Below are 17,265 nucleotides of genomic sequence, written 5' to 3'. Positions count from 1 at the left end.
CCTGACATGTTTAGTAAATTTACCAGTGGCAGTAGCCAGACGAAGAGGGCGATGCATAACTGGCAAACTGGATGTGTCACACTCACGGACTTTCTAATTAGTCAAACAGTAGAGGGCGGTACATCGAAATGAAAATAGTAACAAGATTTTGGGGCTGTAAATCTAATTTTGAAATGAGCATATCCTGGCTGAACTACTGTTATAGAGGTATTCGAAAAGAACATGATTTATTAATGCCTTATGACGTATCAGGGCCATTTAATGATGACTCGACATAAAATTATTGTGTATACAAAACCTCAATGGAGGTGTTTGGATGTTTTTTAGGGCTATATAGGTGGAATTGTGCTGCTCCCATAGGCTCCATTGTAAGCAGACTTTTGATCGCATTTATTTAATATTTTGAATGCAAAATTAAAAAATTACCATCCATTGTCATGTCTCTCATAATGATTGTGAATGACAGGCAAAATTCCCCAAAAAGTGCAGTTCCTCTAAGTATTTTAAAAGGCTTTCTTTCCGTCTCTCATTCCAGCCACTGCTTTCCCAGACCGACTTGTAATGTTTGTTCTTCAGAGATTAGAAAACAGCAATGAGAGGAGCAGGATGGGCTCTCTGGCTATCCTGCGTCATCTGATCAACTCCAGCAGTGAGTAAATGCAAAGCTGTGACATACCCAAACTTGAAAAGCACTTGGAGAGCACAGACCTACCAATATTTTAAAATAGTTAAAAATCCTGAATGATCTGGATCACCCCTGAAATTGAATCAATGGTTCTTTGTCCCGTATCCATAATCCCCACATAGCTTTGTTACTGACAAATAACAGACAAACAAACCCTGGCGGAGGTAAATAAAGGATAAATTAAATTGCCATGTTCGTGTGTGCTTGTTTTCTTCATCTGTTGCTCCCAAACAGAGTCTTTGCATAGGCCTTAGCACCTGGCTGTGGTTTTTCTGTATCTGAATGAAATAAACAGTGAACCCTCTTGTCAGTCATCTACTCTTTTTGTCTCTGTGGGAGGAGGCGGGGCCGCTAGCATACACACAGTATAGCCTCGTAACTTAAACGTAAGGAAACGTCGTAGAAATGGTCTGGTTCACCGCCAACATCTAATCCCTCGTTCTTTATCGCATTTCTGGCTTTTCCTGAAATTTTCATTAAAACGTGCCCTTAACTTTGAGCTATATTGCCGCCTAACTGACAGACGATCAGATTACCTCATGCCAGAGGTAATAACTTGTACTTGGGTATAATTTGCTGAACTTTCAACTCTACCAAATTAAAATGTTACAAATCTCCTAGATTGTGATGTTTTTGTGTGGATATACACTGCTGTAGCTTTTGCCTGGATGTTAAAAGAATGACGAGGACTTGGTCGATAAATAAACACTAAAACAAGAAACAATGCCAAGGCAATATACTCAGCCGTTTCTCTAACACAATGGCTCCTCCCTCCCCTTTCTTTGCCTCTCTCGCACTTATTCAAGTACCTGTCAGTAGAAATATACGGCCTCTCCGACTATTGGAAAGTTCGAATCATAAGCAGGAAGGAATGAACACGGATATTTTTAAAAATGTATATTTGCTACATAAAACCCATTCACTGGCTCTCATGCCAACAACTAACTGGCACAACATTAACGCCTCTGTTCATCAATATAGAGATACAGTATAGTCGATGTACAATGACATGTAAATCTGCGGAAACTTACACAGAGCCAGGAAACATCATGCATGTTTTTTTAATCGCCTGCACGCATATCAAACAAGAAGGTTGGGGTAAAAAAGGAGATTTTTAACACCAAATGTTGGCATGTCTGAATTTGAACTGATGATATTGGAATTTGCAGTTGTTTAGAAGATAATTCCTCAACTTCTGTTAATGTACAATTCTATCAACAAATCTTAAATCTTAATTTTCTTGGACTTTACTATTGTTTATTGGTCCAAGGATGATTGCTGTCAAGCAAATTATTTAATCATGGTCATGTTAAAAGACATTCTGAACCAAATAGAGCCACTTCTTATAATATTTTAGGTGTGTGTATATATAGGTGTATTGTTACAATCTGTTAACTCTGCAAATAAATCATTAAGGGACATTTAAGTGTGTACGCAAACATTTGAATTGAACTGTATAGTACAGTATTTTTAAAAACATTGTTTTTACACAAAATCCTAATATCAATAATCTAATTTTTCACTCATTCATGTGATGTTTTTCAGCTTCCATGATGGCGACTAAAAAGCTTCTTATTCTAGCTAGCATCAGGCAACCAATGGCTGACCATAGCAACAAGGTAACACGTATTCAGCAATAAACAAGACATGAGGAATTCCGTCCAAATGAACCTTTGACACTTGTATGTGGACCCAGGTTAAGAAGCGCGTGGTTCAGGTCATCAGCGCCATGGCTCATCATGGTTATCTAGAGTTAGACGGAGGAGAGTTACTGGTACGATTCATGGTTCAACACTGTGCCCTACCAGACACATATCAGGTATGCCAATACCAGTAACCTCACAGTTATGACATTTACACCTGCACTAATCTTACTCTCTTGTAAAGTTAATTGTCAAACTACATTTGGTTAACAATGGTTGGATGTATACAGTGGTTATGTTGTTTTTCTGTTTGGAACTTTTGTCTGAAAGAAGCCCATGACGCTAGAGAAATGCATGTATTTTTGTGTCTTTGTGTGTCATAGAGGGGTCCAAAACCTGCAGACCCAGAAGAGGTAACAAACGAGGCACTGAGGTCAATGTGTGACAACACCCTTCATCTCCTGACCACAACTGTTGGACGACTGGCTGATGTATGTAATGTATCAGTTTCTACATTTCCAAAAAGAACTTTGAAACTTGACCATCCAACTTTTCTTGTTTGAGTTCCAGTTCCAATACAATCTCAGTTTCCAAACTTAATTGGTTCTTGAACAGAGTTCGTAAATGGAAAAGTTTGTTTATTAAAGCAAATTTCTCCGTAAGAAACAATAAATAATAGGTACTAGCTTCGACAAAAGTCCATATTTTATTAACATTTTGTACGCTTTAAATACAATCTAAAGCGCTATACAGGGCTGTATATCAAACAAACATAACACGACAGTGATAAATCAATTTTCTATTTATTAGCAAAGCCAAACCAAACAAGAACTAGCTGAACTCCTCCTATGCAGCCGCCCTGCTGGCACGCACACAAGCTGCCACTAGTCCTGCGATGCAATAAAAGTTTGTAACAATTATTAGGAATAGAAAATATATCCACTTTATCTTGTTGGTTAATCTTCTTGATGTGCAGCGAAAAGGAGGGGAGAGAGGAGGCAGTGTCGACAACGCTGTAGATACTTACTGAATGTTTCAGAGCACACATCACTTGTTCATTGAGTTCTTTGGACTGCTATTCACTTATCAAAACTAGAAAAAATGCTATTAGGCGGCTAAACAAAAAATTAAAAAGGCACAGAAAGTAGGATATAGGACAGTAGCTATTGACAGCTGACTGAATGAGCACCGAAGATCGATCAGCCCGCTCACAATGGAAGTGCTGCCGACACAAAATGACTGTGCTGCACGACACAATAGGTGCATGAAATGTTCGTACACTGAGACAAGGTTCACAGCATATTTTTATTCAGTCGGCGGTTCGTAAATCAAAATGTTTGCACAATGAGGTGGGCGTAAATACAGGTGCATGTCACTTCATGGCAACTTTTAATGGTTTTCTGTTCATTTCTAGGTGCTCTGGCCAAAGCTCCTCAACTATCTAACACCTTCACTGTACAGTAATGCCACAACTCCACTGTGTAGAAGTTTGATTGTGCTTGGTAGCAAGAAAAAGGAAAATAAAGAGCCCAGCTTTAACATTGACTTTTCACAGGAAGGTAAATGTAATATTTATTACCCAAATGTGTTAATATAACGTTTGCTCTGTACCATGTGGGCACTTATAAATGTTTGACTGCATACAGTATACAACAATATTCTGCATACTTGGAACTGGTCCTGTTCTGTTTCATGAAATCCAGACTAAATATTAGTTTTTTCCCTTTTAGTCAATCTGCCCTCTCCTCAAACACTGTTGATCAAACTGTTGGTAAGTACAGCCACCAAGTGAACACATAAGAGTAACTTGACTTGTTACCTTGGGTGGTTGGTTTGGTTCATTCCAGATGAATGCAGCATTTCCATTCAATAGCAGAGGTCATGGTGCTCCATCACTCTCCCTCCTCCGAGTGCTCTCTGTTAATATTCACAGCAACACAGAAGCTCTTTGGGACAAAGAGATTCCTCCTGTGCTGGCAGTACTGGAGGGTAAGCAGCAGACGTTTGCTAAGGGTACAACATTATGCTGGTGCACACAACATAATTATTCTGTTATTGATTCCAGAATCCACGGCAGAGAGTCTTGATAAGAAAAGATGGGATGAAAATGTACTGGAGGTGGGCTTTTAAAAAAAACAAAAACAAAAACATTTCTTAATAATAAATATTGTAAGTTTGTTTTGAATATTAAAAACAAAGATCATACAGTTCATTAATGACATAGTCTTTGATGTTTAAAGGTTGGAAAATATAATACTTGAGTATTCTAGACTCTTATTAATTTCCTTTAAAAAAAAAAAAAAAAATTCCCAAGTAGCACTGGTGAAATTATTATTATGAATTACCTCTAATTAATACATTTATGGGAGCACATTTGTAACCATAACGCAAACATATCTGACAGACTGACATCAACAAAATAATGCAATTGTCTCCAGATCCTGTCTAAAACTTTGGTTGCTGTTGACGATGACAAGTGGGTGTGCCAGTTAGCAGCAGAAGCAACAAGATATTTGTCCACATATAACAACGCTTTGGAAGAGAAGGTATGTGACTAAAAGCTATTTAACTGACCAAAGTGCTGCAACCTGTCAGTAATATTTTAAAGTACATTATACCTTTTTTTTCCCCCATAGAGTTTCCTGTATCAGTTTATCGGAGTGGCTCTCCAGCACTCTTATAATAAAGAGTTTGTTAAAAAACAGTTGCAGGAAATCCTCCTTACAGCACGACACAATGATGCTGTTGAAAGACAGGTACTATCAACCAAATTCTGAAAACCTCTTTTGCTAGTTTTGGCTTCATCTTACTCTCAGGAAAAAATTTTGACGTCCATCCATCCATCCGTTTTCTACCGCTTGTCCCTTTTCATTTGTCTAATGATCACAAGATTTGTTGTATTTGGGTAGTCCACAAAAGTAGCATATTGATAAACATTAAGCTTAGTGGTGTTTCTAATCTTCAAATGAATCATATTTTTTATTTTATTTTTGTGTAAAAGGAAGAAAACATTTAATTTTAAATTTCCCAATACTTTGATATATTAATACTGGACTTTTCATATACAGACCTCACTTCCTTTGTATGGAGTTTAATGTTCTCCTGTGCATGTGTGGGTTTTCTATGTATACTCTTTACTCACACATGCATGTTAAAGGCCTAGTGAAATTAAATGTTTTTATTTAAACGGGGATAGCAGTTACATTCTATGTGTCATACTTGATCATTTCGCGATAATGCCATATTTTTGCTGAAAGGATTTAGTAGAGAACATCGACGATAAAGTTCGCAACTTTTGGTCGCTGATAAAAAAAGCCTTACCTGTACCGGAAGTAGCGTGACGTCACAGGTTGAAAGGCTCCTCACATTTCCCCATTGTTTACACCAGCAGCGAGAGCGATTCGGACCGAGAAAGCGACGATTACCCCATTAATTTGAGCGAGGATGAAAGATTCGTGGATGAGTTACGTGAGCGTGAAGGACTAGAGTGCAGTGCAGGACATATCTTTTTTCGCTCTGACCGTAACTTAGGTACAAGGGCTCATTGGATTCCACACTTTCTCCTTTTTCTATTGTGGATCACGGATTTGTATTTTAAACCACCTCGGATACTATATCCTCTTGAAAATGAGAGTCGAGAACGCGAAATGGACATTCACAGTGACTTTTATCTCCACGACAATACATCGGCGAAGTTCTTTAGCTACGGAGCTAACGTGATAGCATCGTGCTTAAATGCAGATAGAAACAAAAGAAATAAACCCCTGACTGGAAGGATAGACAGAAAATCAACAATACTATTAAACCATGGACATGTAACTACACGGTTAATGCTTTCCAGGCTGGCGAAGCTTAACAATGCTGTTGCTAATGACGCCATTGAAGCTAACTTAGCAACGGGACCTCACAGAGCTATGCTAAAAACATTAGCTATCCACCTACGCCAGCCTTCATCTGCTCATCAACACCCGTGCTCACCTGCGTTCCAGCGATCGACGTAGCGACGAAAGACTTCACCCGATCATAGATGCGGTCGGCGGCCCGGAGACGGAGGAAGTCAAGGTGAGGTCGGCGGCTAGCGCGTCTGCTATCCATCTCAAAGTCCTCCTGGTTGTGCTGCTGTAGTCCGCCGCTAATACACCGATCCCACCTACAACTTTCTTCTTTGCAGTCTTCATTGTTCATTAAACAAATTGCAAAAGATTCACCAACACAGATGTCCAGAATACTGTGGAATTTTGAGATGAAAACAGAGCTTTTTGTATTGGATTCAATGGGGTCCGAATACTTCCGTTTCAACGATTGACGTCACGCGTTGCAATTTTAAGATTTCATCATTGATGTATAAACTATCAGACTGCGTGGTCGGTAGTAGTGGGTTTCAGTAGGCCTTTAAGTTAAAGGACTCACAGCGTCCAGGTGACCGAAATTTCCCTAACAAGTTCCCTTTATGTGTTTTTTGCTCCTGAAATTGAATCTGGCAGTCATTTGCCATAACATCAATTAATTGTTTAATAATCGGTATATAACTAACTGTACTTAAAATAATTATTACATTATATGCCATCCTCTCTTGGTGTGATGTCATCTTCAGAACTGGAGCCCATTTTCCTGCATAGACAGTGTGGATAACAGCATGTTAAACTATTATTTTGATCACTTAATTGCATGTTTTTATTGCTATGGTCCATGATTATGTCAAAACTGATATGGTTAACATAATGAGCAAAAAATAACAATTTAATTTCATTCAATTTCCCAACTTCCTTGCTTTTCCATAGACACCATAGCCTTTGTTATCTAATGCTCTTTCCACATCAGTGGAAGAGGACGCCAAATAGAATACTCGCGGCTTCTTTTTTTCGAATTTTTGAGAATCTGAACTGGTTTTCCTTGTCCGTTCTTTTTCAATTTCAGACTAAGTCTTTCTCTTCTCAAGGGTGCTCCTGATTTTCGTGCTTGCTTTTGGGTTTGAGTCTTTTTTGAAATTTCCATCCAAACTCCAAAACACTTTTTCTTCAAAGTCAGAATCATTAAAATGATTGCCGCAAATTACACTCCTCTCGCTTGGTCTGTCCCATTTTAAGCAAGTCAATTTGACTGAAGCGGTCCATGCTTTCCTCATATTCCCATCATTTGGAAATGTATGCAGGCTGACCCCTTCTTTAGTTGTATTGCTACAACCTGCAACATTGCATCTGGCAAAAATATTTGATAATTCCTTTAAATTCTGTGTGAAAATACCATTTTTGGCATGAAGATGCCACCAAAGCGCATACTACACAATATACAATCGCCTCTGTAGGTGACTTTAGCAGGGTGATGCAGGCCTTGCCACAAATTGGAGCTAAAAGTGGACGTTCCAAAATGTGCTGAAACTTGATAGAAAACAAGCCTAATATCACTACTGTGTCTATTTTGGGGGACTTTTACCTGTATACTTCATTTTAGGTCCAGGACTATGAAATAATTGTCTATGTTTTCAGCTTCAGAGGTTTTTTTTTTAACTCAGTGGAGACACTAATTGTCCGTGGGTGTAAATGTTTTTGTGCCCTGTGATTGACTGCGATTAGTCCAGGGTTGACCTCACCTCTCACCAAAAGTCAGCTGGGATAGTTGCCAATTTACCTGTAATACTGAACAAGATATGCAGTATAATTAATTGATAAATGAATGAAAACTTGAATACCTAACTCTGTTTCTATGTTATCCTTTCTCAGGGCGTGGCTCTGGGCATTGGGTTGTGTGCCAACAGCCATCTAGAAGGAACTCTGGCCAAGCTGGATGAGTTCGGAAAATCCGATGCGTTCAAAAAATCCCCAAGCATCTTTAACTTGCTTAAGGTAAATAGAACATTTATAATAATCTTTTTATTCAGTAAGCAGAGTTTGAAATTCGCTGTGTCTGTTCTGCCCTCAGGATCGTAACGATGTTGAGCTGGAGAAAGTCAAAAGCACGTTAATCCTTTGTTATGGTCAAGTGGCTGTCAACGCTCCTCCAGAAAAGATCCTAAATCGTATTGATCAAGACATTCTTCGCTGTATCAGCAAACATTTTAACACTAAGGTAATGCTAGCGCCATGGTGATACATTTATGACAAGCCATTTATGTAGTTTATTTGCCATTTTGGTCTTTTTAATGGAAAAAACGTTTTTAATGGTTAATTTAAACTTAATAAAGTAAGTTTAATCATTATACATGTATTACCTTTTACAGTATATTTGACGATATACATGTATATTTTTCTTTCATCTGTATGAAAAGTGTTTAAATGATGCAAGGATTTAGATGATCATATTGCTTTGTATCCTTTAGGATTTATCACCTAACGGCAGTTTTGTCTAACATTGTAGCTAAATTTTATAAATGTAGTTGACAACGTGAAACAGTTTATTTTTTGCTTTTGGCAGAAAATAGCCTTATGATTATATATCTATTTCATACAGGTTCTGGGAATTAAAGTAGAGACAAAGGTATTGTCACTTGGTTAAAGAGGCTATTACTTTTCCCAGTTAACTTCTGCTACTTTCCTGTTCTGATGCACACGTTTGCGGTGATGCTGCTTTTGAACACTTTACTGAATGTTCAGAAACATCTTGATTGCATAAATGACTGCACTGACCAACTTCTTAACTTCCTTTCGCAACAACCTAATCATAATGTCTATCATATTGACCACAATGTCATTATGATTATAATGTGAATCAAATTAACATTATGATGGGAGCATTTGTGTTTAAAAATTAATTTGTCTGTTTTAAGACAGTACACAAACGTGTATAGATTTTGAATAGGGTTGAAGAATTTGTTGAAAGGACTAGTTGGTACAATCCCTGGGGACTCTGCGTGGCAGGGGCGTCCTCCTCCCTGAGCCAGGCTTGCACCTGACCGCATACCTAAATGAGGCTAGGTGACACTGCTGGGAGGCTTTTCCACCATTGAGACACATCTTCAGTTGTGTGCCCCAGCGTCACGGGGTGTTTCGGCCCGGCTTACCACAAGACACCCTCTGCAGAGGAAGGGCCCATCCCAGGGTGATCAATTCCCTGGGTGTGTGCGTCCCATTAGGTGTTAGCCTTAGCAGCCCAGCTGGTGTCAACCACAACCAATGGCTCGTCCTCTCTGCTGTGTTGGCCAGCTCTTTAATGGCCTGTCTGTGAGCCTGCCCCCTGACTCCAACCTCCCTAAGGAGCTTTGCTGTTGTATAGATTTTGAATAGGGTTGAAGTAAAAGTAGTATTCATCTTTTTAAATATATTTATGGATAAACATATCGCCCAAGAACAATATTGCTGTAGTTCCTGTGTTGTCATAATTTGTATTATCTCTTGATTTAATTTCTAATGAAATTGCTATAATATTTAAAAAAATCTATTAGATTTTACTGAATGCTGACCTGAGACTATTTTACATTCTCTTTGTGGCTCTTTTTAACAGCTTGTTCATTTCTGTCACTTTTTACACCATAGCCTGCTTGTGTGTGAGCCTGTCCCCTGACTCCAACCTCCCTAAGGAGCTTTGCTGTTGTATGGATTTTGAATAGGGTTGAAGTAAAAGTAGTATTCATCTTTTTAAATATATTCATGGATAAACATATCGCCCAAGAACAATATTGCTGTAGTTCCTGTGTTGTCATAGATTGTATTATCTCTTGATTTCATTTCTAATGAAATTGCTTTAATATTTAAAAAAATCTATTAGATTTTACTGAATGCTGACCTGAGACTATTGTACATTCTCTTTGTGGCTCTTTTTAACAGCTTGTTCATTTCTGTCACTTTTTACACCAGAGCCTGTGGGTAGAGGTCTCTTGAACCAATCTACTCTAATCAACACTGACTTAAAACCTCTTTCCATCTGCTGCTAATCTTCAATTTGAATATTAATTAACACATTACTGAAGTAATTATTGGCTTTGCTCATGTTAAGATGTTACTGGTGGTGGCACATTTCTTTCTTTTGGGGGCGGGGGAAATTTTTTGAATCTTCTGATGTGTCCTGTCACTGTACCTTATTTGTGCTCTTACATTATGTCGACTTGTGTCCGTGTATTTGTGTGTGTGCCCGGATTTCAGGATCTGACAATGAAACTGAGTTTGATCCAGAGTGTTGGACTTGTTGCAAAAGCCATCAGCGAGTGTGTGAGAAAACAAGGCTACATCTTCTCTCGTAAACAAGAGCTTATTGTGGTCATGCAGGTGAGTGCAGAGCACTTAATTGGCTTTAAGAAAAAATATACTGTATTTATGAATATATAAAATGTATATAAACAGGGGCAACTCATTACATTAAAATATATTTGAAAAGGTAATGGATTTCAGTACTAAAAGTTAAAAGCTCTCTATTAAATCGAATAATTCTATTAGAAAAAAGTTTTGATTTATATTATGTTGCATCGAATAATTATTTAATGAGTGTAAGTAATGAAATGGGATTAAATCCAAAGCTCATGAATTGCCTGGAACTTAAAATACACAGACATAGTTTCTGCATGGCCACTGCAATGGAGGGCACTTGAAAGCAGTGGTGTGTGGGTGGGTGGCGACAAACAGCGGTGATTTTTTTTTTTTTAAATATTTTATGCCCAAATGTTAAAAGTGCAATTTCAATGTTGATGTATATTTATTAAAATAAATCAATGCATGTTGTGACAAGCAACCTTAAAGCAAATTTAAACCAGTTTAACCTTTTTGACCTCAGGGCCCAACTTTTTCTCAACAGAAGGGCCCATAGCCCACTCACATATTACCATTGAATTAGTAATATTACTCTTGATTTTAATTTGATTCAATAATTATACATAACCTTCTTACAGTTTAACAGGTTAACCTTGTCAAACGATATGAAACCATGTGTTAATCACACAGATTATTATCAAGACCCAGGTCAGTCTGATTATAAAAATACATAAATATAAATATATTGCAAAAGAAGGGACTCATGAAAACTGATGAAAAAATATACATACAATTACGCAGTGCTAAAATACTCTAGACACTTGTGATTTAGGGCTATATAAATAAACATTGATTGATTGATTGATAAATTGATTAATAATAATAAATATGAGTACTAACTAAACTAACATTAAAATTAAAGTGCAAATGAAAATACAGTTTAACAATTTTAATCATAATTTTTGTGATTAATGTCTGCTGCCTATAAGGACCACAGCTGAGAAACTGATATTTATTGATGGCCTTCAAGTGGGCCCTCGCAGCCCAACAACGAGCCCCGGCCCTATGGTTAAGAAACACTGATTTAAACAGTTTTCCCTTTAAATAAGCATTGAGGTTATAAAATGTTTTATCCGATTGCTTGATTGACAAACTAATCGATAGATTATTTGATTACTAAAATAATTGAGAGCTGCAGCCCTAATAAACTTATCATCACACAGGTGATCTTGATAAAAGTAATAGTACAAGAGGTTAGTTCCAAAATATAAAGGAATTGTGCATTTTGTGATAAAAGCATGACATTTGGGACACTTATAGCCAAAGGCATTCTCAAAAGATTTGGATGTGGAGCCACCATGAATTTTCAACATGGCGCCCATGGCAGCCATTTTTCAAAATGTCCACCAGCAACAACTGTTTTCTTATGAATGATGGATTTAATATGATATTTCAGACTTATTTACCATTCATACTACTTGGTCAATGTCTTTTGGATAGTGGAACATTTTCATTGAAAATTCAAAATGGCCACCAACTGGTTAGATATGGATGATCTCTATGTTTAACTATACATTTATCTTGATGCAGAATTTGAATTGGGAACTTTGGAATTTCTAAGAATCTTCTTTCTATCTCAAAATACTCATGTTAAACCTAGGGTCTATCACAGGGAAGACTAGTCAACCTCGCCTTCACAGACACAAAGGGCTTTGCACTGTAAGGGGGATTTTTTGCACTTACACTGCCCAACACAACCCTTCTTGTATTTGCATGAGACAAGTTCATAACTTGACTGGCCTGCATCTGGTAGGCATGTCCAGAAGGGTTCATAGTCCCCGTCAGGTGACTTTGACCAGCCCCATTTGCACGGTGAAGGTAGTTCTGGTGTTGACACCAGGACTACCCCACACGTGCCCTCCTTGGTATACAGCTCTCTTAACATGCTCTTCTAGGGCAGCCTTGGTAGGGGGGATTGTTTACACATTGTGCCTCTTTGCAAATAACTTCCTCCTTGCCGTATTGATTTCTGTACATGTGCTGGTTCGGTCATAGACTAAGATAACAAACCTCTTAATTGTGGCCATTACCTCCTGTGGAATGTCATCTGGGGCTGAAGACACTTTCAACAGGGCATGTGTAAGTTCTGGAAGCACAGACCATACAGCCCATGCAGTCTTTTTCCCATGGCCAACAAAGCTTGACACAGTGTCACAACCCGTCAATGCATGGAACACTGGTAGTGCACATGCTTTCTCGGGCCCAAGCCCTGCTGCAATTTCATGGGCTGCCAAATATCGAAAATTCTTACCAGTACCGAAAGCCAACCAAAGCTCATCCTCTGGTTGTAGAGTCTGAGCCACTGCCACAGCCAGCACCACAACATCAGTATCAACTGTTTGAATCATCATTTTATGTTGGCCGTTTCTTGCTGCATGGGCTACGTGCAATAACCTGCGACTATCCGCTTCCTCATGCGTGCAAGGAGCAATCAATGTCCTATCTGGGAGAGGTGGCTTTCTAAGGACTTCCATGTCACTTGTGATGACAAGCTGTTTATCCTCCTGCACAAACCATCTGAGCACAGCCTCTGAAAGAAAGGCAAACAACTCAGTCTTATTGCTGTCAACTCTAAGAAAGTTTTGCCAGTTCATGGGAATGGCTGCATCACCTACCACACGTCTCTGAATTCCAGTGCCACGCTGTGCTCTCGTAGCAGCTTTAAGAGAGTCAGACAAGTAGCGGTCCCACACCAGATCAAGCCTGGACACAGTTTCAAACTTTCTGGTCAGATATGGAATGAAGATCACATAGGCATAGTCATTGAAGGTTTTTGCTGAACTTGGTTTCAGCATCTGGATGATGGCTGCCCCATCTACAATGGTGCAGGTAACCTTTGGACTGTCAGAGTATGCACTGTGAACTTGTTCCAGGCATGGAAGCAGATCACTCTTCACTCCCAGTCGGAGACCTCCCCCATCAGAAAGCGCTGGTGGACATGGTTGGTTCTCGTGTCGAAAGAACTCTTCTAGGTTTCCATCTCGGGTCTGGCAAGCAATGAACTTGGTAAATTAGACATTTACCAAGTACTATGTATGGTAAATAAGTCTGAAACATATTATATTCATCATTCATAAGCGAACAGTTGTTACTGACAGCCATTTTGAAAGATGGCTGAAAATTCATGGTGGCACCATATCCAAATCTTTTGAGAATGCCTTTGGCTATAAGTGTACCAAATTTCATGCTTTTATCACAAAATGCACGATCGTTCTGGTTACCAGCTGCACTATAATGATTATAGCTTACAGCTAATAACCCAAGTTCAGCATCTCAGACAATTTGAAAAATTGTCAATTTAAATCAAAATACTTCTATGTAGATATTGTAGTTTATTAGGATGTACCTTATTGCTTGATGTAACTACATTTCACTTTATAGCACCAATTGTATGAAAACCTAAGAATCTTTTGCCATAAGATATACCGGGTAATATACATTCAAGTAGTCTTTTCCAGACCCCTAAATATATTAAGACCAAACGCATTTTATAGGGAATAATTATAGTTATATGTGCAAAAAAACTATGCAAAATACACATAAATGACAAAATGAATAAAAGCACATTTAACTTGTCTTTTATCCTTATTGAAGACTCCTGTTAGTGAAGATGGTGATGAGCGTAGAGACCAATGTATGGAATTCTTTGTCTGGGCACTCGATTTCACAGAATGATATGCGAGCAAACAGACTACCTTTTAACGTGCAAAGTTTGGCCGTACAATAACTGAGGCTTTTTCACAAAATGGCTAAGATTTTTGTCAACCCAATTCATATGTGGGGTGTACAAATACAAAGGTAACACTCTCTGTTTGAACTTATACAGTATAGTTGAGTTGCAATCACGTGACCTAGAGGCACATCCGGGCACTTCTGGGTTTCAGGCGATGGTGTAAGCCCCATTAGGCTACTGTTTATTTACTTGAATCCATGCAGATTTAGGCTTATTTTGAAAGGTTTATAGGCAAATCTAAAAGCGATCATGAAAAAATATTTAAAATGGGATGGAGCTGATTTTTACACTCTTAAGAAAAATATTTTTTTTAGAAAGATTTCAACCATTTATCATCACCAAGAGGTTACTGCTACCACACTTCACTTGAAACTTAAGGTATTTAGAGAAGAAAAGATTGGAGGCACATCATGTCTTTACATCTGAGGGGACCAAAAATTTACCGTTAATCCCTGAAAGACAAAGTTGGACTTATTCGTGTATAGGTAAGTATTGTATTTGATTGACATAACGAGTGCCGTGCTGCTATGATCATGACGCTCATGAGAAAAAGGATACGTTTGTTTGCAGTTGATTTCCGGCTACAAATATTACGGTAGTCTCATCTACAATTCATGTCTGCAGTTGTTTTTAAGTTGTGTGAAGTTTTTATTTTGTCTCATTATTGAGCTATAAATGTCCCTGTTGTTCAGCAATGTTTGCTAGCGATATCAAGATTCAGTATATGCTGTTGAGCCTTCGAGAGATGTATTCATCTACTTTATTAATACCATAAAGGATATTTTGTTGATGCTAACAAATATCACCAAAGACGCTATAGTGTGGTCATCCGTGTAAAATAAAGCACTTAGCTTTCTTGTACAACAACCAAGCTTTTAGTTTTTGCTATGAAAATCGACAAAAAAAAAACGGTGAATTGGACCAACAATCACAATGTTTATTACTCGGACTTTACATGGCTTTAGTTTATTTGCACAACCAGGACTTTGTAGTTATATTTAGGCATAGCAACCACAAAAGAACAAAAAACTAATGTGATCTATAGTCATTTCTTTGTTTAGTTCTGCTATCAAAAACTACTAATATAACTTGATTGCATTACAGTTTCTCAAACAAATCAAATGTTCAAACAAACATTTTACAAAGTGATCGCTGCAGACACAACCAGTCTGATTGTATTCCACAAGATGATGAAAGTTATACTTTTAGGAGCCATTTCCTTCGACGCACTTTATTTCCTGACTTTATTACCTTTTAATAGCCACTTATTTTGGGACTATATAAAAGCTATTTCTTTTTACTCTATTCGAACGACTGTAACACCCAACAACAGAACAGCAATACGGCATTTTCTGATCAAACTCTACACTCTCTCAGTTGTTTTAATACTATGCTCAAACTGGTTGACCGTGTGAATTAAGCCGCAAATAACAAAAACGGATGTGACATCATATGCAACCCTCGTATTGGCAGACCACTTCCTAGTTTAGAGAAGATAATCCTCTAACAAAAGTGAACATCTCTTTCTGCTAGACTAATTTGATACAAGATGTTAGGAATAGACAGAACAGATACTTCTGGGGCATCGTTGAGAAAGGGACTTCACAACGATAATGTATGTTTGCGTCCTGCTAACACTCAAACCAACAAACAAAATAAAACCTTTCACCTTCACACTTTTCTTTATGATTACTTATTGATTTGTTTTCTTGGACAGGATTTTATTAAGGCAGAACCTGCCGATGCACTTCGGACTCCAGTGCGCCACCTGGTGATGAGTACCTGTACCATCCTCGTGTATCCTCAAATGCTCTTCTTAGGGTTTCACCATTGAAAGAAACTGTTGACATTTTATTCTCTGTAAAAAAAAACAAAGAACTCTTGAACTTATCTTTGCTAACCAAATGAGACGCAGTTCATGTTTCTACCCTTTTCTTTTCCTACTGGTTTTACCTTTGACCTTATATACCTCAGGCTTTTGGACCCCGCACTGAGTGAGAATGAGACCTTTGACTTGCTGAAGGTGTGTGTGACCAGTGTGTTCTCTCTACCACTTGAGACACACACTCCAGAGAAAACTAAAGAGGAGGAAATACTGGACCCCAAACAAAGAAAGGTGATCACATAATTGTGTTTTGTGACCTTGTCTGTGCACCGCTCTAATATGATACAAAAAGTTTTGAACCATGCATTATACATGTGTATGCTGCACAAACATTGTGGAATTAATCAGAATATCACATGTGTGCAGGCATTGTACCATGACACATTGGCTGCACTGCATGACTTACTTAACAGTGTGCTAGCCAAGGATCCCACGCCTGATAGTCTACAGAGTGTTTTCAAGGTAAAGAGGTTGTTTTTTCTATTCTCAAACTGTTCTTTTATTTTATCCACTTACCGGTAACTTTTTTATAATTAACTGTCCACATTTTTTATTCAGTCCATGTTTATGTAGTTGATGTATATGTGTTCTTTGTCTGACATTGTTCAGATAAGGTTTTCTTTGACATGGGTTTAATAATTTGTGCACCCTAAACCATTTTTGTTGCACTTTTTTAAAATTTTGCCTATCGTTCACAATTATGAAAGACATGACGATGGATATATTTTTTTAAGGCATTCTAACACGTAAATAAAAGTTTGCCTCCAGTGGAGCCAATAGGATGTCCTCTATTCCGCCCATAAAACCCAATTTAAAAAAAAAACAAACGTTCAAAAAGCACCAAAAATACTCAATTTACTTTTCCTGACTTTAATATTAATCAAATATTAGTGATATTGTTATTATAAGTGTTAATGCAGATAGACTATAGCAGTGCCGTGATCCCTTGCTTGTGTGCCAATGTTGACATGATCGACTGGTAAACTGCTTCCTCGCTTCATTTGCTCGTGAAAGTTTATTGTAGATCATAAATCATGCCTCTCACCTGGATAGCAGAAGGACGAGGATGTAATCCAACATTT

The 17,265-nt window shown here is 38.0% G+C and overlaps 1 protein-coding gene across 2 annotated transcripts in view; it reads left to right on the top strand.

The window, feature by feature from the left end:
* mroh1 (maestro heat-like repeat family member 1) overlaps positions 1-17,265 on the top strand; it is a 51,596-nt gene that overhangs the window by 18,324 nt on the left and 16,007 nt on the right. Inside the window, exons 11-27 of one of the 2 annotated variants that reach the window (XM_062063514.1) lie at positions 536-649; positions 2,231-2,304; positions 2,382-2,504; positions 2,712-2,819; positions 3,743-3,887; positions 4,059-4,099; positions 4,176-4,317; positions 4,394-4,446; positions 4,767-4,874; positions 4,965-5,084; positions 8,049-8,171; positions 8,248-8,394; positions 8,776-8,802; positions 10,404-10,526; positions 16,016-16,095; positions 16,273-16,414; positions 16,550-16,645. In XM_062063514.1, the coding sequence (XP_061919498.1) occupies positions 536-649; positions 2,231-2,304; positions 2,382-2,504; positions 2,712-2,819; positions 3,743-3,887; positions 4,059-4,099; positions 4,176-4,317; positions 4,394-4,446; positions 4,767-4,874; positions 4,965-5,084; positions 8,049-8,171; positions 8,248-8,394; positions 8,776-8,802; positions 10,404-10,526; positions 16,016-16,095; positions 16,273-16,414; positions 16,550-16,645 (1,766 nt within the window). The remainder of the gene's footprint in view (positions 1-535; positions 650-2,230; positions 2,305-2,381; positions 2,505-2,711; positions 2,820-3,742; positions 3,888-4,058; positions 4,100-4,175; positions 4,318-4,393; positions 4,447-4,766; positions 4,875-4,964; positions 5,085-8,048; positions 8,172-8,247; positions 8,395-8,775; positions 8,803-10,403; positions 10,527-16,015; positions 16,096-16,272; positions 16,415-16,549; positions 16,646-17,265) is intronic. The other variant, XM_062063515.1, reaches the window with a different exon arrangement.

The sequence above is a fragment of the Entelurus aequoreus genome, linkage group LG11 (assembly GCF_033978785.1).
Source record: "Entelurus aequoreus isolate RoL-2023_Sb linkage group LG11, RoL_Eaeq_v1.1, whole genome shotgun sequence".
NCBI lineage: Eukaryota > Metazoa > Chordata > Actinopteri > Syngnathiformes > Syngnathidae > Entelurus > Entelurus aequoreus.
This window is presented reverse-complemented; position numbering and strand designations above follow the sequence as displayed.